This window comes from Drechmeria coniospora, chromosome 01 (genome assembly GCF_001625195.1).
Source record: "Drechmeria coniospora strain ARSEF 6962 chromosome 01, whole genome shotgun sequence".
NCBI lineage: Eukaryota > Fungi > Ascomycota > Sordariomycetes > Hypocreales > Ophiocordycipitaceae > Drechmeria > Drechmeria coniospora.
In genome coordinates this window covers 7,041,942-7,061,278 of record NC_054389.1, presented here as the reverse complement: position 1 = coordinate 7,061,278, position 19,337 = coordinate 7,041,942, and the positions used below count along the sequence as shown (strand labels likewise).

Below are 19,337 nucleotides of genomic sequence, written 5' to 3'. Positions count from 1 at the left end.
TGGAGCCTCTCTCCGTCTGCCGTCATTCTTGGAGCCTCTCTCCATCTGCCGTCATTCTTGGAGCCTCTCTCCGTCCGCCGTCGTTCTTGGAGCCTCTCAGTTCTTGGAGCCTCTCTTCGTCTGCCGTCATTCTTGGAGCCTCTCTCCGTCTGCCGTCGTTCTTGGAGCCTCTCTCCGTCGCCGCCTGGCCGTCTGCCGTCATTCTTGGAGCCTCTCTCCGTCGCCGCCTCTCCGTCGCCGCCTCTCCGTCGCCGCCTCTCCGTCGCCGCCTCTCCCTCGCCGCCTCGCCGTCCCTACGAGCATGGCGCCCACCGCCCACCGCCTCGAGCGCCGCTCCGACGACCTGGGCATATACGACGATGCCAAGACGTACTACTCCTCGGACGAGCGACACGCGACCAGCTCGGGCGCCCGGAGCCGAACCTTGTCGCAGGTGAGCGAGCCTCCGCCGTCCGGCCCGCCGCCGTCACGGCCGCTGACGACGTCGCAGAACACCCATCTCCTGCCGCTCGAGCGAGACGGGCTCCCGGAGCCTCATCGCCGCGGCAGCCACGGCAGGTGCCGCCCCCGAGCCGACGTCGACGTCCCGCTGACGAGACAGCTGCAGACGAAAAGGGCACCTCCGACGGCCGCCGTTTCCTCATCGACGTCGACGCGACCCTCCAGAGCCTCCAGGACCAGGAGGACACCGACGGCAACATGCAAATCACCATCGAGGACAACGGACCCAAGGTCCTCTCCCTGCGCACCGCCGCCTCGGCCGGCCACAACCGCTTCGACGTCCGCGGCACCTACATGCTCTCCAACCTGCTGCAGGAGCTCACCCTGGCCAAGGAGTACGGCCGCAAGCAGATCATCCTCGACGAGGGCCGCCTCAACGAGAACCCTGTGAGCCGCCTGTCGCGTCTCATCCGCGACCACTTCTGGGACGGCCTGACGAGGCGCATCGACGCCTCGACCATCGAGATCGCCGCGAGGGACCCCAAGGACTGGACCGACGACCCCCGGCCGCGCATCTACGTGCCCGTCGGCGCGCCCGAGCAGTACGAGTACTACAAAAAGGTGGCGGCCGACCGGCCCGAGATTCGCCTCGACGTCCGCCTGCTGCCCGAGGACATCACGGCCGAGAAGATCCGCGACATGAACGACAAGCCGGGCCTCCTCGCCGTCGCCGTCGAGAAGGAGGTCGACGCCGACGGCGAGACGACGCTCCGCGGCCTGCCCTTTGTCGTCCCCGGCGGCCGCTTCAACGAGCTCTACGGCTGGGACAGCTACATGGAGTCGCTCGGCCTGCTCGTCCACGACCGCGTCGACCTCGCCAAGTCCATGGTGGTCAACTTTTGCTTCTGCATCGAGCACTACGGCAAGATCCTCAACGCCACGCGGTCCTACTACCTCGGCCGCTCGCAGCCGCCCTTCCTCACCGACATGGCCCTCCGCGTCTACGACAAGATCCGGCACGAGGACGACGCCGACGAGTTCCTGCGCCGCTCCATCCTCGCCGCCATCAAGGAGTACCACAGCGTCTGGACCGGCAAGGTCCGCCTCGACCCCGCCACGGGCCTGTCCCGCTACTGCCCCGAGGGCCTGGGCGTGCCTCCCGAGACCGAGGCCGGCCACTTCGTCCACGTGCTCGACCCCTACGTCCGCAAGCACGGCATGACGTTTGACGACTTTGTGCGCGCCTACAACGCCCGCGAGATCGACGAGCCGGCCCTCGACGACTACTTCATGCACGACCGCGCCGTCCGCGAGTCCGGCCACGACACGACCTACCGCTTCGAGGGCGTCTGCGCCCACCTCGCCACCGTCGACCTCAACTCGCTGCTCTACAAGTACGAGACGGACATTGCCCGCACCATCCGCGCCGTCTTCCACGACAAGCTCGTCGTCCCCGCCGAGTTCTGCGCCGGCACGCCCTACGAGCCCGGCGAGGCCCTCTCCTCGGCCGCCTGGGATCGGAGGGCGAAGCGGCGCAAGCTCACCATGGACAGGCTCATGTGGGACGACGACGAGGGCATGTTCTTCGACTACAACATGGCCGACCGGAAGCGGTGCTCGTACGAGAGCGCCACCACCTTCTGGGCCATGTGGGCCGGCGTCGCCTCGCCCAAGCAGGCCGCCGACATGGTCAAGAAGGGGCTGCCCAGGTTCGAGGCCTTTGGGGGCCTGCTGTCCGGCACGGAAAGGTCGCGGGGCGAGGTCGGGCTCGAGCGGCCCAACCGGCAGTGGGACTTTCCCTACGGCTGGGCGCCGCAGCAGATGCTTGCCTGGACCGGCCTGCTGCGCTACGGCTTCACCGACGAGGCCGAGCGGCTCGCCTACAAGTGGCTCTTCATGATCACCAAGGCCTTTGTCGACTTTAACGGCGTCGTGGTGGAAAAGTACGACGTGACGCGGCCCGTGGATCCTCACCGGGTAGATGCCGAGTACGGGAACCAGGGTCTCGACTTTCAGGGCGTCGCCAAGGAGGGGTGAGTTTTTGCCTTTCTCTGCTCCCCCGTTCTCTTGTTGCTCTTGCCTTTTTGTTTTCTTTGCATTCGCTTCCTTTCCTTTTCCTTTCTTTCCCTTCCTTTCCTTCCTTCGCCCTCCCTTCCTCTGCCTTTTCTCCACGCCTTCCTGGGGGGGTGGCCGACGCTGACATGCGACAGCTTCGGTTGGGTCAACGCGAGCTACGTCTACGGCATGCAGATTGTCAACGCCCACATGAGGCGAGCGCTGGGGACGCTGACGCCGTACCCGACCTTTATGAGGGCCGTCGAGCAGACCAACGAGCGAGCGCTGGCGGACTTGCCGTCGCCGTAAGCGAGCGAGGCGAGACCGGGGAGAGGTGTTGCGCCGCATCGATGGACGACCGAGGCGCGACCGTGGCGACGAGCGCGCGCCGCTGCCATGTGATGGCCAGCCTTGTGTGGCTGTCGCCTGTGCGCATGAGCATGGGCGCGCACGAGCAGCATGATTCCATGCGCTTCGGACGTGCCCGTGCCGTTTCATGCCGTGGCCGCGCCGGGGTCGATGCGACCGCTGAGCCGGCGCTTCGTACGGCGACTGCTCTTCCGTCGACCACCTACGATACGAAGCCACCTACGATACGAAGCCACCTACGATACGTTGTCATGTTGGGTGCTGCCGTCTTTGGGCTGTGTGGGGGAATGCTATAGAGTGTACAACTAGGCGTTGGGGGCAATTGAATCTGCTATCCGTCCTCGTCGATGCCATGGCAACAGACGTCGGGCGCGTGTCATGGTACGTGCCGGTGTTGCTGCGAGGCCGCCGTTGCTGCGAGGCCGCCGTTGTCTTCGTCACTCTGGCCTTCACATGCCAAACATCCGCTCCTCCGGGGTTTCGAGTTGGGCAGGTGGGGGCATTTCCGCTGATCGGCACTCGTGGAACGCTCCTGCTGCAGCCTATGAGCGGGAGTTCCAGTTGCCATGCGGGGTGTGGAGCCGGTGCGCCGACCAATGGCGGCCTTTGCTGATGCAGAAAGGCTCCACTTTTGGCCGTGGCCCCTTTCGGCCGAAGCTCGAGACGTCACTCCTCCGTTCTCTCCCTCGGCTTCGGTCTGGCGAGAATGGCATGCCATCGCTCAGGTTGGCCCTCGTCAGAGGCGACAGGCTGCTTCCCGGAATAGGCCAGCCTACGACCCGGTCAAGTTCCGAGCTGTGCCTCGCTCAGAATCGAGCAAAGGCGGATGGATGGACGGAGGGATGGATGTGCGCAAGCGCCGTGGCCGCTGTACTTGGCTGGCTGTGACCGTCCGACCCAGCTGCCGTTGGTACGGGACCGAGTACCTGCTTGGCATGGGCCGACACGGAGCTCTTTACTAGCAGCAAATACCTTATAGGAATAGTTCTCGTCCCCGACTCCGTTCCGAAGGCATGACTCTTATTCTCTCCTCTCCCTCTTCCTCCGTCATCTTCACTCCTCCTTCTTTCCTTCCTTCCTTGCTTGCTCCATCGCACTTTCCTCTTCCTCTCCCTTGCTACTTCCCTCCCTCCCTCCTTCCTTCCTTCCCTCCCTCCCTCCTTCGCTCTTTCCCTCCTGCTCCTCTCCTCTGACCTCGGGCCGGACCTTGTTCCGATCCCCAACGTCCCTCTCCTTCTCCCCGCCTCCTGCTGTCGTCTTCCTCTTGTCGACACGTTCACCGTATCGCGTCAACGCTGCCATCCCGTCATCAGCCACCATGGCGGCCAACAACATGCTCAACCCGGCCGCGAACCTCGACGCCGAGGATGCCCAGTTCGCCAAGGAGGTCAAGCAGGTCAAGGCCTGGTGGAGCGACGCCCGTTGGAGACACACCAAGCGGCCCTTCACCGCCGAGCAGATCGTCTCCAAGCGTGGCTCGCTCAAGATCGACTACCCGAGCAACGCCCAGGCCAAGAAGCTGTGGAGCATTCTCGAGTCCAGGTTCCAGGTGAGCGGCCTTCCTCCTGCGTCCCCGCCGCTATCCGCCACGCCGCCGTCGAGGGATTTCTTGCTGATCATGATGCGTCGGGCCAGAACAAGGATGCCAGCTACACCTACGGCTGCCTGGAGCCCACCATGGTCACCCAGATGGCCAAGTACCTCGACACCGTCTACGTCTCGGGCTGGCAGTCGTCGTCGACAGCCTCTGCCTCCGACGAGCCGGGGCCTGATCTGGCCGACTACCCCTACGTAAGAATCCTGCCGAACCCCCCCCCCCCCCCTATCGCGATGCATCGTTATCCGTCAAGGTGAGAGTCGGAGAGGAGGCGACGGCTGACGGCTAGCAGACGACAGTTCCCAACAAGGTCGGCCACCTCTTCATGGCCCAGCTCTTCCACGACCGCAAGCAGCGTCAGGAGCGCCTCAGCACCCCCAAGGCCCAGCGCGCCGGCGTCGCCAACATCGACTACCTGCGTCCCATCATCGCCGATGCCGACACCGGTCACGGCGGTCTGACGGCTGTCATGAAGCTCACCAAGCTGTTCGTCGAAAAGGGCGCCGCCGGCATCCACATCGAGGACCAGGCCCCCGGCACCAAGAAATGTGGCCACATGGCTGGCAAGGTCCTCGTCCCCATCAGCGAGCACATCAGCCGCCTCGTCGCCATTCGCGCCCAGGCCGACATCATGGGTGAGTTTCACCGTGATTTTATGGCCTCCCTCACATCTGTCCCATCCCAATCACAAACCTCTTTTCCCTCAACCCCCTACCTATCAAAGTTGAACGCCGACTGTGAATGAATAAGCCGTTCGCTGACACTCTCCCCTTCCAGGCTCCGACCTCATCGCCATCGCGCGCACCGACGCCGAAGCCGCCACCCTCATCACCACCACCATCGACCCCCGCGACCACGCCTTCATCCTCGGCACCACCAACTCGTCCCTGCAGCCTCTAAACGACCTCATGATCGCCGCCGAGGCCGCCGGCAAGACGGGCTCCGATCTGCAGCTCATCGAAGACGAGTGGCTCGCCGCCGCCAAGCTCATGCGCTTCGACGACGCCGTCTTCGCCGCCATCGACGCCTCCACCTCGGTGGACAAGCAGGGCCTCAAGCAAAAGTACAAGGCCGAGGTGCACCGAAAGAGCAACCCCGAGGCCCGTGCCATTGCCCGCGGACTCCTCGGTGGCGTCGACGTCTACTTCGATTGGGACGCACCCCGCACCCGCGAGGGTTACTTCCGCCTCCAGGGCGGCTGCGACTGTGCCATCAACAGAGCCATCGCCTACGGTCCCTACTGCGACGCCGTCTGGATGGAAAGCAAGCTGCCCGACTATGCCCAGGCCAAGGAGTTTGCCGACGGCGTCCACGCCGTCATTCCCCACCAAAAGTATGCACCCTCTCCTCCCTCGTCGTCGCGCGTGCGGTACTGACCGGGAATCCGCAGACTCTCCTACAACCTCTCCCCTTCGTTCAACTGGAAGACGGCCATGCCCCGAGCGGACCAGGAGACGTACATCCGTCGCCTCGCCGGCCTCGGGTACTGCTGGCAGTTCATCACCCTCGCCGGCCTCCACACCACGGCCCTCATCAGCGACCGCTTCGCCCGCGCCTACAGCCAGCAAGGCATGCGTGCCTACGGCGAGCTCGTTCAGGAGCCCGAGATGGAGCTCGGCGTCGACGTGGTGAAGCACCAGAAGTGGAGCGGCGCCACCTACGTCGACGAGCTGCAGAAGATGGTCACCGGAGGCGTCAGTTCCACCGCCGCCATGGGCAAGGGCGTCACCGAGGACCAGTTCAAGTGAAGAAGAAACAAAATATGTACCTTGCCGAGCCTTGGCCTATCTAGCCCATCCAGCTGCCGCTGGTCTTCTCTTTGTATCTGTACATGCAATGTACATGCGCTGAATTGAGTCGAATGCAACATCAAGTCGAAACTTGCCTTGGTTTGTGAGTCGACACCGGCAAAGGCCAGGTCAAACCATGATCCCGATAGCCCTTCCGATCTATTGTGACGTGAACTGCCAACCTCGCCGCCCGTCCCAGAATCATACCGCTCGTCGCAAAGGGGATCAAAACTCCCGTGGCCATGGAAGCAATCTATCCACAACAAACCAAGAGAAAATAAACAGGACTCGCCCTCCGTCCGCCCGTCCGCTCGCTTCATCGTCAACACTTCCCCTGGGACGCGTCCCACATCACCTCCATGTCAATCAGACAACCGGTGACGCTCCGCTGCCAGTTTCTTCATGCACCCATCACGATGCCAGCTGCTGCGTTCAATCCGACTCGGCGAGCTGCATAATCAACCTGGCAGCCATGTCGAGGAAGGGGAACGGGCTCGTGACCTCCTTCTCCTCGAGCAGCATGCCCTCGGGCGTCTCGTATCCCGAGCACTTAAAGTCCACCAGGAACACGCCCTGCTCCATTTCGTAAATCTGTATGTCCAGGTGCAGGGCCGCAAAGGCCTTCTTCGCCAGGTCCGTGGCCGAGCTCACGTGGTAGCTGTCGGGCGTGCCAACGTGGTCGGCACCGCAGCCTTCCGGAGGGTTCAACGACTTGTGCTTCATGTCTGTCGAGCGCATCATCGTCAGCTCTTGCAGGCATGATGGCGTGCTCTGTCGGAGCCGCTTTGACTTACTCGACGATTCCCATCGGACCTTGATGTGCCACGGGTCGGCGGGCAGCTTGTATCGTTTGGCCGGATCCAAGCTTGAGTCTGATTCTCGCTCCAGCGGCGCGCCGTCGTAGTCGTCCGAGAAGCTCCCGTCCCCGCTCGGTGCATCGCTATCCTTGCGGCGTGACCGCGCGTAGTCTTCGTCCGGAATGTACGTGGCCCCAAGCTTATGAAGTGCCTTGTGGATGCAGAGCAAGGCCTCCCAGGGTGCATTTCGGGACCGGATGCCAAACTGCCAGCGCACGGGCTTGATCTTCTTTGGCAGGTTGATCGGCGTCATGCCCTGAGGCCGCTTCGATCCCTCCTCGAGCTTCATCTGAGAGCGGGCGTGAGGTTTCAGGCGGCGCACCGCCTCCTCCTTTTCGGCCTCGGTCCTCGCCGACGACGGCTCTTCGTGTATCGCATTGGCTGAGGGCTGGCTGCTGTCGATGCTCGTCTTTCCTCTCTCGATAAAGTCCTTGTGGTAGTTGGGGATGCTGCTCGGCAGGATGCCGACCTTGCTGACGTAGGGCCGAGGGGAGAGGGCGCCGCCGGCTTGGGACGTGGTCGAGCGAGCCGACGACATGCTCATCAGAGGGCTCCCGATATCGTCCATCTCGGCTCCGGAATCGGGGTTGACTGGGAAAAGGTGAGCATCGCGTGACGGGTTGCGAAGGAGGGGCAGGACGCACTGTTCACTTTCATCAGCTTGTTTTCTCGAACAATCATGTACGCGTCCTTGATCGCCGACGGTTCCTCCGACTGCAGTGCCTCTTCGACATCGGTCTTTCCATAGCCCATGGTCTTGCTGATCTTGTCCGTCACTTCGTTGTGCAGCTTCTCCTGCACCTGGACGGATGCGTTGGGCGCGATGTCGGCTTTCTCGATGGCCTTGTTAGGGTCGACACCGGTGTTGAGGAACTCCTCGACCGGCGGTTGCAGGTAGGGCGGCAGGTCGGTTATGAACCAGGGATCTTGGCGGATCTCCTCGATGGTGACGCGCTGGACCGGGTTGACGACGAGCATCCTCTTGATCAGGTTGGCGGCGCCGCTGGGCATCCAGGGAGGGATGCTGTAGGTGCCCCTCGCGATCTTGGCGAACAGGCTTGGGATGTGCTCGTCGTCGAAGGGGAGCCGGCCGACGAGGAGGACGTACAGGATGACGCCGCAGCTCCAGACGTCGACCTCGGGACCGGCGTAGAGCTTGCCGCCGATGACCTCGGGCGCGGCGTAGTTGGGGCTGCCGCAGCTCGTCTTGAGGAAGTTTCCGTCCGTCATGATGTTGCTGAGACCAAAGTCGGCAATCTTGACGTTGAGGTGTTCGTCGAGGAGCAGGTTCTCGGGCTTCAGGTCGCGGTGGACAATCTTGTGGCGGTGGCAGTATTCGACGGCGCAGAGCATCTGCTGGAAGAAGCGACGGGCCTCGGACTCGCTCATGCGACCGTGCTGGACGATGTGGTCGAAGAGCTCGCCGCCGGCGTACTCGAGGACCATGATGATCTCGTTGCTCGTCTTGATGACGGTGTAGCTGCCGAGGCGACGTCAGCCGCGAGGCGTGTCCGACGGGATGAGCCGGTCGCGTCTCGAGGGGGCGGGGGGATCCTTACAGCTTGATGATGTGAGGGTGGCGAAGAAGCTGGAGATACTCAATCTCTCGCTCGACGCGGCCGGCCATGTCGCGGCTGATGAGCTTCTTGCGGGCGATGATCTTGAGGGCAACCTGCTGGCCGGTGCCGTGGTGGATGGCGAGCTTGACCTTGCCGAAGGAGCCCTCGCCGAGGGTCCTGACGACCTTGTAGGCGCCGATGCGCTGCTCGGCCTTGGTCCTGCTCCGATGGGGATGGTCCATGGCTCTCGAGGAGCGCGAAGGAGGCGATATCACGGCGGCGACGGGGTCGACGTCGGCGTCGGCGTCGGCGCGGCCATGCTGATGGGGAGGCGGGTGTTGCTGCAGGCGTCGGACGTGGGACGAGGACAGGGAGATGGTGAGCTCCTCGTCCTCGAAGATTCCTCGGGGAGCCATGTCGCGTGGAGCGGGTATCGGAGTGCCGCTCTCAATGGCCGATGCGTCGCTCGGTCTTTTCGGATTCCATGGACCAGGGACAGACTTGTGGGAAGAAATGCTGGGGGAAGGGTGGCGGTGGAGGCGGCGGCGACGACGATGGTCGTGCTGGTCGATTGCCGCGGTGGCGATGGTGGGCGGTGGGCGGTGGTGGTGAGTGGTGATTGGCGACGGTAGGTGATGGTAGGGTGATGGCAGGTGATGATAGGTGATGATAGGTGATGATAGGCGATGGGTGGTAATGAATGGTAGGCGTTGGAGCGTGGAGCGTAGGAGAGTGAAGGCGGCGGTGATGGTTTCGGAGGAGGATGGATAATAATGTAAGGTGGTGGAGGTTGATGGAGTTGGAGGGGTAACTACAGTAAGTAAGTAATCCATGAGGATGCGAGGAGTTCTCCGAAGGTGGGTAGGTTAGCAGTCAGGTCTACAGTACTTGGGCGTAAGGAGTACATGTACCGAGTACACCGATGGTACATTTACACTCTAACTGTACTGTACTTTTCATGTACATACATGTACATGCATGTACAGTTCCCCGTACCTGTAGCAAGTACTCCGCAATTGGCACTGTACGACGAACGGTAATTACTACTAGGAACCAAAGTAAATTAGTTAGGTACTTGCTAGGAACGGAGCACTGTAGGTCCTACGCTTCTCGGTGCTCCAGCGTTCGGAGCACTGTGCACAACTACTAACAATACTTGCATCACCCCAAGGGGAACACGTCGAGCTAGGACGGGGAGTGGGGACGGATGGTACTCGAGAGTACCTAGTAAGTACCTCTGACAGAGCAGAGACTTTTTGGGCGACGACAGACAGCGAACGGGGGCCCTTCAGCGGTCTCTGAACCTCCCCTGGCCACTGCTTACGGTACAGCGGGCGTACACCAGAAACAGCGGGCGTACACCAGATACAGCGGGCGTACACCAAATACAGCGGGCGTACACCAAATACAGCGGGCGTACACCAAATACAGCGGGCGTACACCAAATACAGCGGGCGTACACCGAGCCAAACGGAGCCCAACCCCTCGGTTGGTCGGCACGGCCAGTGATGGATGTGATGCATCAAACTCATAAATGCAAATTGATGCAATGCTGCGAGTGCGTCCGTACGCTAGAAGCGCGCATCACAAGCGTTCGTCCGGCCTCCAACAGCCGTTCTTTAAATAGCTCACCGGAGAATGCGGATGGATGAAGTATTGAAACTCGACGGGACGCACGAGGTGCCGGCAAGGCAGCCACCAACGCGTAAATGCATATCCTACATATCAACCGACATAGTCGTCATCGACGTCCGCTGTTCCTCCTCTTAATCGCATATGCCGCTTCGAGAGCGCCGATTATATGCAATCGGATGGGGATGCACGTCTTATCCAAGTAATATGGCTATAAAGGAGCCAAGCAGTAGAGGCTGCCTCGAGCACAGCCACCACAAGCAACAGGCATTGAACAGAAGACACTGAGCAAAATACATTGAGCAAAAGTCATTGAGCAAAAGTCATTGAGCAAAAGGTATTGGAGCAGCATCAAACTTCACGTGCACGTTTTGTGCCAGTTGCCGCTCACCATGATTGCATCCATCGCTCAGCTCCTCCACAGATACGACCGCTGGGGTGGCATGGAACGCAAGGCAGCGTCGCTCTGCCTCCGAATGACCATCGTCCTCTCGCCATCCGGGCCGAACCAAAGAACCAAGGCTACCAACCCATTCATGCATGTGCATTGATGGCTGCATCATCTCACGCAGCCTCGGCCGGCACATGCCCCAGAAACAACGGCCAAACGACGGCGTCCGGACTCTCCGATACGTCATGCCTCGTCCTGAGCCTGGTTCAGGCCCTTGTTCCAGTTCTTGGCGGACCAAAAACGACAACGACGCAACCCCCCCCTCCCCCTCTCGTCGCTCTTCACGCCAGTCTCGACCCCTCGAAGTCAAGGTCGAATGTGGCCGGCTCATCCAGACACGGTCATCGAAATCCATGTCAAGTGGAAGGCTGCTCCCCCCCGGCGCACGCCCGGGCCTCCTCCAGCTTGAGCCTCTCCACCAGCTTCTCCCTCAGGAATGGGCTCAACCCTAATCTGCAGACGCAGTTCGTCAGCGCGTCAACGAGGAAAGATGCGTGACCTGCCGTGCGCCGTGAGATTCTTACATTCCCTCGTTCGTCACGACTCGGTACGTTCCGCTCGGCTGCACGCGACCGATGACTCGCCCGTTCTGGTCCACCTCGACGCTGCCCAGAATGTCCTCGGGCCACGCTATCCTGCCAAAGTCGGGCGGGTTCCTGCGATCGCTCAGGTGCACCCAGCCTCCCCTGCCGCCGCCTCCCGCCTGGTTCCGAGCGCTTCCTCGGCTGGGCCGCTGCGGAGGAGAGGAAGCCCAGCCCGCCGAGCCGAGATGGGAGCCTCCCGAGCCGGCATATCCCTTCGCCTGGGCGATGACATCCTCATCCTCGTGTCCGTACTCCTCGACGACTTGCCGCAGGATATCCATGAAGCGAGCGTTCTCGCGGAACGATGCAGGCGTCGGCGGCATCTGCGTGCATGTGCCGATGGCAAGCGAGGCCGAAGGAGGGTTTCTCTCGAGGTACGTGAGGACGTGTGAAGCGGGCGAGGCAGGGTTGTCAAACACTTTCTTCGCAACTTGTCAGCCGTTCGCCCATGTGCATCGCACCGCTCCGCTTCATCGCTGAAGGGTTGAATTCGGATGGTCAAGTACAATGTGCGGGTTGTTTGGCAGCGTGGTGACCCATCGTCGGGCGAGGCTGACATTCGCGCTCCGAGGAACGAAGCGAGTGGTCGCCGCCAGCATGATTCTCTCTTGCTGCGGAAAGAAGTTGGCGGAAAGTAGCCGGTCGCTTTCCTCTCTACGTCTACCGTGTGCGTAGGTATAGTCGCGTAAGAGTCCGAATAATTGTCCGGCTGCACTCTGTAGCAAGGAAATGGATGGTTCGAAACAAGGCTGATGAGATCATGCAAGCAGCTAGCTTGGTGTCGTTAATTACTAGGACCTGCCAGAGCCTCGCCCCGCGAAATAAATGCCGATATGCAACTAAGAGAATCAATTAGACCCCGCGAGACGCGTGTCGACGCGATCCTTGCACATCCATCCACCTCCACCGACCGACCACTGGCCGCACCATCAACACCTTCGACACCTTCGACACCTTCGACACCTTCGACACCTTCGACACCTTCGACACCGTCGACACCCTTGTCCACGGCCGTTTGCCCATCGCCAAAGCACCTCCAGTGAACATCATCATGGCCAGGTAGCCACGGCCCATTCGACTGCAGCGTTTGAGATTGCCCCCACCCGGCATTCCATCATGGACAGGACGCCCGTCCCCCTCTTTCGAAGGCAGAGGAATTCGAATCCCGTTCCCTCGTCGGCGATTCCGTCCTCCTCTCCGGCCTTTGGCACGCCGGTCCATCCGCTCAAGCCATTCAGCGTGAATGCCCCCAAGGCGGCCATCCTTCCCATCATACTTCCTCCCGCAACCCTGCGTCCTCTCGCGTTCCGTACCTTTACCAAGAAGCACTCCCTCACACTCTCCTCCTCGGCCCTGCAGGAGCTCGCCACCTTTGTTGGTCGACACTGCGGCTCGGCATGGCGCGAGGAAGGCTTGGCCGAGCGGGTGCTGGAGGAGGTGGCGAGGAGTTGGAAGAACCGAAACGGAGGCGTCATCGTCGACGGCTCCAGCAAGGCCCTCCACGAAATCCTCAAGACGTTGGAGGGCAACATGAGCGGCGGCAAGCTTGTCGGTCCCACGAGGGGCCTGCCGCGCGGGGACAGCATGCTGGATGTCCGCGACGGAGATTCCTTGAACACGAGGCTCGGCCTGAGGCCGACAACCCTGTCGAGGGAGGACAGCAGCGCCAGCTTCGGCGTATCCGCCCTCGGCGTCCAGGAAGCAGCTGCCGACGACGACGACGACGACGACACCAACGATCCGAGGGCCTGGCTGAATGTCGTTGATGCGTACGAGCAGCCGCGGCTTGTCTACAATGTCGGCAAGAAGCATTTCGAGAGGTCCGTACCGCTTTGCACATCCGTCGCCGCCCCCACGCGCGTACGCTGACCATCTGTGCAGGGAAACGACAAAACCGTCGCTGCTGCCGCCGGCATCACACAAGACGACGATATTCCGCAACCGCTATCATGTCATCCACCAACGCCTCCTCCGAAACGAAGCCTTCCAAACTTCCTCCGTCTCCTCCTCTCGCCAACGCACGATGCAGCACTCCCTCTCGAGCCAGCAGTCTCTCAAAATCACGCCGATAGCAAACATGCTTGGCTGCCATGGCAGCTCCCACATGCTGCTCGGGCTCCTCGTCATTCTTCCCACGGGCGAACTCGCCATTAGCGACATGACGGGAGCGATTGCTCTCGATCTCAAGCAAGCCGTCGTCATACCCCAGGATTCGGCCTGGTTCTGCCCGGGCATGATTGTGCTCGTCGACGGTGTCTACGAGGAGGAGGAGGAGTCCGTCGGCAAGGGACTGAGCGGCAGCAGCGGTGTCGGAGGCACCCTCGGCGGCCGCTTCCAGGGCTTCTTTATCGGTCAGCCCCCGTGCGAAAAGCGAAAGGCGACGCTGGGCATCAGCGGCCCGGATGGAGGACAGGACCATACCATTGGCGGAGGCTTCGGCTGGATTGACTTCCTCGGCCTTGGTAGCGAGCGAGCCGTCGGAGCCAAGATGCGAAGGCTCGAGCGCCGTCTGCTCCCACCGCCTCCTGAGGACACGCCAGGACGCAACCGAGTCGTGATCCTTGGCGAGCTCAACCTGGACCAACCTCGCGCGCTGCGTGCTTTGCGCAAGATTCTCGCACACTACGCCGCCGAACCCGAGGCCTGCTCCCCCGTGAGCTTCGTCTTGACCGGCAACTTTACCCAGCAGGCCGTCATGGCCCGGGGTGGCAGCGGTGGAAGCATCGAGTACAAGGAATATTTTGACGCCCTCGCATCCGTGCTCTCCGACTACCCTACCCTCCTGCGTACCTCGACCTTTGTCTTCGTGCCCGGCGACAACGACGGATGGGTGTCCGCCTTTTCCGCCGGCGCCTCGCCCCCTCTGCCCCGGAAGCCCGTTCCGGACATGTTCACCTCCCGCATCCGCCGCGCCTTCGCAACGGCCAACGCCGAGCCGGGTCACCACGGCCTGCACGGGAACGCCGTCTGGACGTCGAACCCCGCGCGTCTCTCGCTCTTCGGCCCCAACCACGAGCTCGTCCTCTTCCGAGATGACATCTCCGCTCGTCTGCGCCGCACCTCTGTCGCCCTCCAGCGCCAGGCCACCGCCTCGAAGGATGCGGGAGCCTTGGACGATGCCGCCGCACCCGCGCCCGCAGCCACTGAGTCGCAGCCAAACGCCGACGCCATGGAACTCGACGACAACGCCGTCGCCCCGTCGTCCTTGACCGAGGACGTCCGCGTAGCGCAGAAACTCGTCAAGTCGGTCCTCGACCAGGGCTACCTCGCTCCCTTTCGGCATGCCATCCGCCCTGTCCACTGGGACTACGCCTCGGCGCTGCATCTGTACCCGCTGCCCTCGGCCATGGTCCTTGTCGACACGACGGCGCCGCCCTTTTGTCTCACCTACGAGGGCTGCCATGTCATGAACCCGGCGAGCGTGCTCGTGCCCGGGAAAAGGGGCGTCGGCAGGTGGGTTGAGTACGAGGTCGGCCGGCTGGGCACCTTGAAGGAGTGCACCTTTTAGACGCTGTGCCCATGATGATTTAGTAGACTTCACACCGGCGAGCATTGATGGAATAGGCGCACACGATTTGATGACCCCGTTCAGAGCAGAGCTCCTTTCATTTATCCAGTTGGATGCACTTTTTGCTACAGGATATCCAAGACTCGGCGCTTAGCTGGTCGATGTGCACTGCATTTATGTGTATATAATTAATTATTTATAATGATTATATGCATGGTGCCAAGGCCACCTATTCGAAGTACAGAAAAGCCACGCAGATTTGGCTTCCATAGAGCAATGCGGGGGGTATGATGATTGCAGCGGAACGTAAAACTTCAAAGACAAACCCATGGTCTCTCATGTGTACTCGAGCAACAAGTCCTCCGAATTCAACACGCCGAACAAGCTCTCGATCTCGCGTCGAACGCTCTTCAGCTCCTCGGCCACCTGCACCGTCACAAGTGTGTAGGCGTACAGCAACGCATAGTCCTTCTCCTCGGCCACCTCGGCAGCGGTGGGCACTGGGGCGACGGTAGATTCGTTAGTTCCGTCCGCCTCACCAGCGCGTACCAGCCCGGCTTCCATATGATCCTTTCGAAACTGGTATATCTTGCCGAGGAGCTGATCCTTGGTCGTGTCGATGGTGGGGATGGCGTCGGTGAGCGGATACTCGAGCATGATGCTCGAGGCGAGCACCTGAAAGACGTGGCATATGCGCTGGCATAGACGAGCGCGCTCCTCGCACGTGAAGCCGAAAAGGGCACGCTCGCCGGCAGACGGGGTCGGTCGCCGCTGGGTCAGGAGGCGCATGGCGTAAAATCCGTCGAGGATGTGCTTGGTCGAGTGCATGATGCGCCCGTAGGCTTCGTGGGGGAACGGGCCGCGAAGCTCAAACTCGGATTTGGCCGAGTTTCGCAACGACTCCAGCTTGAAGGCTATTGATGATTTTCGTCAGCCACGCAAGTCCTCGCTCCCCACAAAAGGGTGGATGTGTTGAAAGAAAGGGGTCGATGTTCTCACCATAGCGTTGGAGGGCGGCTTGCTCCCCCTCGCGCATGTAGTCGAGCGTGGTGTTGCTCTCCGCGAGTATCTCCAAAGGGCCGCGCTTCCATATAAGCCCCAGCTGCAGGTATAGCACCGAGAGACCCTCTCGAAATTTACGGCGGCCCGAGATGGGCCACAGAAGGCGGCAAATAATCATGCCCCAAAGGATTCCCAACACGACGGCGACGACTCGATGCCAGGTGATGTTGAAGATGAGAGGGTTCTTACCGCCTTCGTCGTCGTCGTCATCGTCCACATCCTGCGAAAGACTGTAGGCGTACAGAACGATGACGTTGTAGGCCAAGAGCGAGATGCGGCCCAGTGGCGCGTTCTGCCTCACCAAGATGAGGTAAAAATTCCAAAAGGCGACGAGGCACCCGAAGAGGGCGAGGAGGTAAGGGTTGCCCTGACTGGCGATCCACGATACGCAAGCGCAGGCGCCTCCGATGAGGGTTCCGATGAGCCGAGCGGTAGAGGTCGTGTTCGAGGCGCCCGTGGTCATACCGACGACAATCATGTACGACAGCAACCCCCATTCGCCTCTCCAGTGCTGGTACATGGGCCGCGTTGCCGATATGAAGGCAAACATGGCCCACAGGACGGCGCCGATGCCGACCTTGATGCCGAAGCTGACGTCTTCTCTGGCCAGGAAGCGCATGAGAGCCAAGGTCCTTTGCGACAGGGTGCGAACAAGAGTGCTGGACTGGGGCGCCGCGTCCCAGTTGAAGGAGTCCTTTCGCCTCACCATGGATTCGGGAATGCCCTTGGGCAGCGCCGATCTCATGACAGGTCGCGTCTGCTTCTTCGGCAGCAAGGCGTCGCATTCGGGATCGTCTGCTTGGCTTCGCCGAGCGGACGGGCTCCAACAGGTCCAGAACCTGAGCCAACGCCAGCTCCGGCCGTGCATCTCGGTCGTCTGCTTCATGTCCTGGAGGACATCCAGGTACAGGTCCATCTCGTCGGCCACGGCCATCAGGGTGAAGGAAAAGTGGCCGCAGGCGGCGGCGACCTCTTCGATGTCGGCCTGGATCTTCTCCGACCTCGAGCGGCCGAGCTCTATGCTCTTGTACAGCTCATACAACGCGTCACGCCGAGCATTGTTGTACAGTCTGAGGGCATCCTGCAGGCTTTCTCGGAGCCGGTCGTTGACGACGACCTTGCTGCTGCGGGCCTTGTCGAAGGGAGACTCTCGTATCGTCTCCGACAGGGTGTAGACCAGCGACTTCATCGAAGGGCCCAGCAGCGTCATGAAGTGGGAAAAGATGTCCGAGGGCGCTCGGAACACGACGGAAATGTCGAGCACCGGGCCCTGCTGTGTCTGGGGCGATGCCGCGGCCTGTCTCTCGGCCTCGTCTTCTTCGATGACGGACAGAGGCTCGCGTCCTTCTTCCAGGAAATTGGAGACGGCCCTGACGAGCGGCGGGGAGAGGGTCGGGCGTGCGGGCGAGACCATGGATCCGGATCGCGAGGGCGCGGCCGGGACCTCCTTCAAGAGGGCCAGCTGGGTGTCGAGGGCGCTTCGCAGGCCGCCGATGGCGCGGGACAGGGCCTCGACAGACTTGTAGAGTCGCTTGTCGAGGCCGTAGACACGCTCGCGGCCGAGAAAGTAGTACTCGAGCTTGGCCTCGCGCAACGATTGAGACATCTGCGCGTACGCGCCATGGTACTCGGCCGTCATCTTGGCATAGGCGGGGGAGCTGACCTCGTCGTCGGTGCCGTTGAGGAAGCCCCGGGCGATGAAGGACAGCTTGTCGCTCAGGCACATGGAGGCCGTGGCCATGGACTCGCGCAAGACGTGTCGGGCGGATACCCTCCAGACCAGGAGGTTGACGACGACGGTGAAGGTAATGCCGAGGAGGAGCATCTTGAGCACCTGGACAATCTTATCTCCGGAAAAGTACCCTTCCCGCACGGATTCTTCCTTGGTGACGACGGAGATGATGGCCATGGAGGCCAAGGTGGTGGCCGTGTTGACGAGAGGCTGGTTCATCTTCTGCTTGAACCATCCGACGAAGCCGAGGCCCCCTCCGACGAAGACGACGAGGACGATGGCGTGTGCCGGCACGACGGACCCCATGCAGCTGCGGGAGGCGACGGCGGCCGCCATGGACAGGACACAGACGGCCTCGGCGTAGGCGACGGCGATGATGGCAATCATGACGGCTTCGAGCATGGAGCCGGCCGTCCTCGCAGGGTGAAAGTAGACGGTCAGGGTGGCGACGATGTGCTTCCCGTCGCGGCGGCCGAGAAAGTCGGAGAGGACGGGCCAGAAGGTGCCGAGGCTGCCGAGGAGGTAGGCCAGGGTGCACTTGAGCACCTGGTGGCCCTGTTCCGAATTGACCCATCGGTAGGCCGTGTGGGCTTTTGCGAGGAAGCTTTCCGTCGTCGGCGTCGTCGGTGCGACCGGCGTCGTGGCCGCCGACGAGTCGGCCGTGCCGTCGCCTCCCGACGAGCCAAGGGCAGGCGGAGATCGGAGGGTGAACTGGCGCCTCGATCGCTCGCCGGTACTGGGGATGATGAAGGTCCCATTTCTCATCTTCTACGGGGCACGTCAGCACGGAACGGAACGGAACTCGGACATGGCATGATTCGCGACGGCCGAGGGAGGAGGAGTGGAGGAGAGTCATACACCTCGTTTCGACGGGCGCTTGGGTGGCCACGGAGCCGAGATGGAGCTCCCGCTCGAGCTCATGTCGCCCTTGAATCTGCGGCGCGGCCTAGTTTGGTCGCATCCAGGGTTCCGGCAAACTTCATGATTTGTTGGAGCTCACGCGGGAAGCGTGGCTCGAAAGGCCGTGGTGCAAGTCGATGTCGAAGCCCTCGACGTTGCAGGTGCCGATGGAGGAAGGCCGGACGAGGAGGAAGGCCGGACGAGGAGGAAGGCCGGACGAGGAAGAAGGCAGGATGGACGAGGAAGCGGTTGCAAGTGCAGAGAATATGCTGCTCGGTTCGGCAGAGGCAACGGCAGGAATAGTGATGGTGCTGCGAGTGTTTTGGCAGCGTTGAAGCATGCATGAATGGTAGAGCATCCGTACGTACGATCATCCGTGGTTGTATAAGTTTCACCTTCCAACTTGGCTGTACTTGCTCGTACTTGCTGGAGTCGAGACGAAACGTCGGCCAACAACCAACCAGGGCGTTCTTTCCCGTTGGACGCAAGCGCGAGGTGGAAAGTGCGTTTGGATCATCCTTTCCGCAACTAGGTTGGCTGGTGGGTCACAGGGTATGCTCCTATTCGCCAAGGCTTCCTGCCATATCGTGATGGGCCCCACCAGCCCAGTGCCGCTTGCCTCGCAACGGGCCTGGTGTCGTCGTATTGGAATGCGATATGACAGTACGTTGTACATGTACGGAGTAGTCGTACTTGGTTGTACGTAGTACTTGTGGAGTACGCAGACTTGTACCACCACATTCTGTACTCTGTACTCTGTACCTGAGTACAAGTACTTCAAATACAAGTACAACTACAAC

General features: G+C 61.5%; 7 protein-coding genes across 7 annotated transcripts; 3 read left to right on the top strand and 4 right to left on the bottom strand.

Moving 5' to 3' along the window:
* Positions 1-22: 22 nt before the first annotated feature.
* DCS_01835 (uncharacterized protein) lies at positions 23-202 on the bottom strand (the record flags this gene model as incomplete). The annotated part of the gene is made up of 1 exon (XM_040799166.1): positions 23-202. The coding sequence occupies one exon, from the start codon at positions 200-202 to the stop codon at positions 23-25; it is 180 nt and encodes a 59-aa protein (XP_040660049.1).
* Positions 203-301: 99 nt separating this feature from the next.
* Positions 302-3,827, top strand: DCS_01834 (neutral trehalase; the record flags this gene model as incomplete). The annotated part of the gene is made up of 5 exons (XM_040799165.1): positions 302-465; positions 519-2,474; positions 2,652-2,801; positions 2,906-3,142; positions 3,632-3,827. The coding sequence occupies 5 exons, from the start codon at positions 302-304 to the stop codon at positions 3,825-3,827; spliced, it is 2,703 nt and encodes a 900-aa protein (XP_040660048.1).
* Positions 3,828-4,183: 356 nt separating this feature from the next.
* Positions 4,184-6,210, top strand: DCS_01833 (putative isocitrate lyase protein; the record flags this gene model as incomplete). The annotated part of the gene is made up of 5 exons (XM_040799164.1): positions 4,184-4,414; positions 4,501-4,656; positions 4,755-5,097; positions 5,240-5,795; positions 5,853-6,210. 5 exons carry the CDS (start codon positions 4,184-4,186, stop codon positions 6,208-6,210), a joined length of 1,644 nt encoding a protein of 547 aa, XP_040660047.1.
* A 474-nt stretch (positions 6,211-6,684) lies between these two features.
* Positions 6,685-9,084, bottom strand: DCS_01832 (protein kinase SNF1; the record flags this gene model as incomplete). The annotated part of the gene is made up of 5 exons (XM_040799163.1): positions 6,685-6,843; positions 6,904-6,977; positions 7,047-7,700; positions 7,754-8,589; positions 8,669-9,084. 5 exons carry the CDS (start codon positions 9,082-9,084, stop codon positions 6,685-6,687), a joined length of 2,139 nt encoding a protein of 712 aa, XP_040660046.1.
* A 2,023-nt stretch (positions 9,085-11,107) lies between these two features.
* DCS_01831 (uncharacterized protein) lies at positions 11,108-11,934 on the bottom strand (the record flags this gene model as incomplete). Its single annotated transcript, XM_040799162.1, has 3 exons — positions 11,108-11,204; positions 11,276-11,757; positions 11,842-11,934. 3 exons carry the CDS (start codon positions 11,932-11,934, stop codon positions 11,108-11,110), a joined length of 672 nt encoding a protein of 223 aa, XP_040660045.1.
* Positions 11,935-12,451: 517 nt separating this feature from the next.
* Positions 12,452-14,843, top strand: DCS_01830 (putative DNA directed DNA polymerase II chain B; the record flags this gene model as incomplete). Its single annotated transcript, XM_040799161.1, has 2 exons — positions 12,452-13,155; positions 13,217-14,843. 2 exons carry the CDS (start codon positions 12,452-12,454, stop codon positions 14,841-14,843), a joined length of 2,331 nt encoding a protein of 776 aa, XP_040660044.1.
* Positions 14,844-15,179: 336 nt separating this feature from the next.
* On the bottom strand, positions 15,180-18,877 carry DCS_01829 (60S ribosomal protein L19; the record flags this gene model as incomplete). Its single annotated transcript, XM_040799160.1, has 3 exons — positions 15,180-15,757; positions 15,843-18,405; positions 18,638-18,877. 3 exons carry the CDS (start codon positions 18,875-18,877, stop codon positions 15,180-15,182), a joined length of 3,381 nt encoding a protein of 1,126 aa, XP_040660043.1.
* Positions 18,878-19,337: the final 460 nt, after the last annotated feature.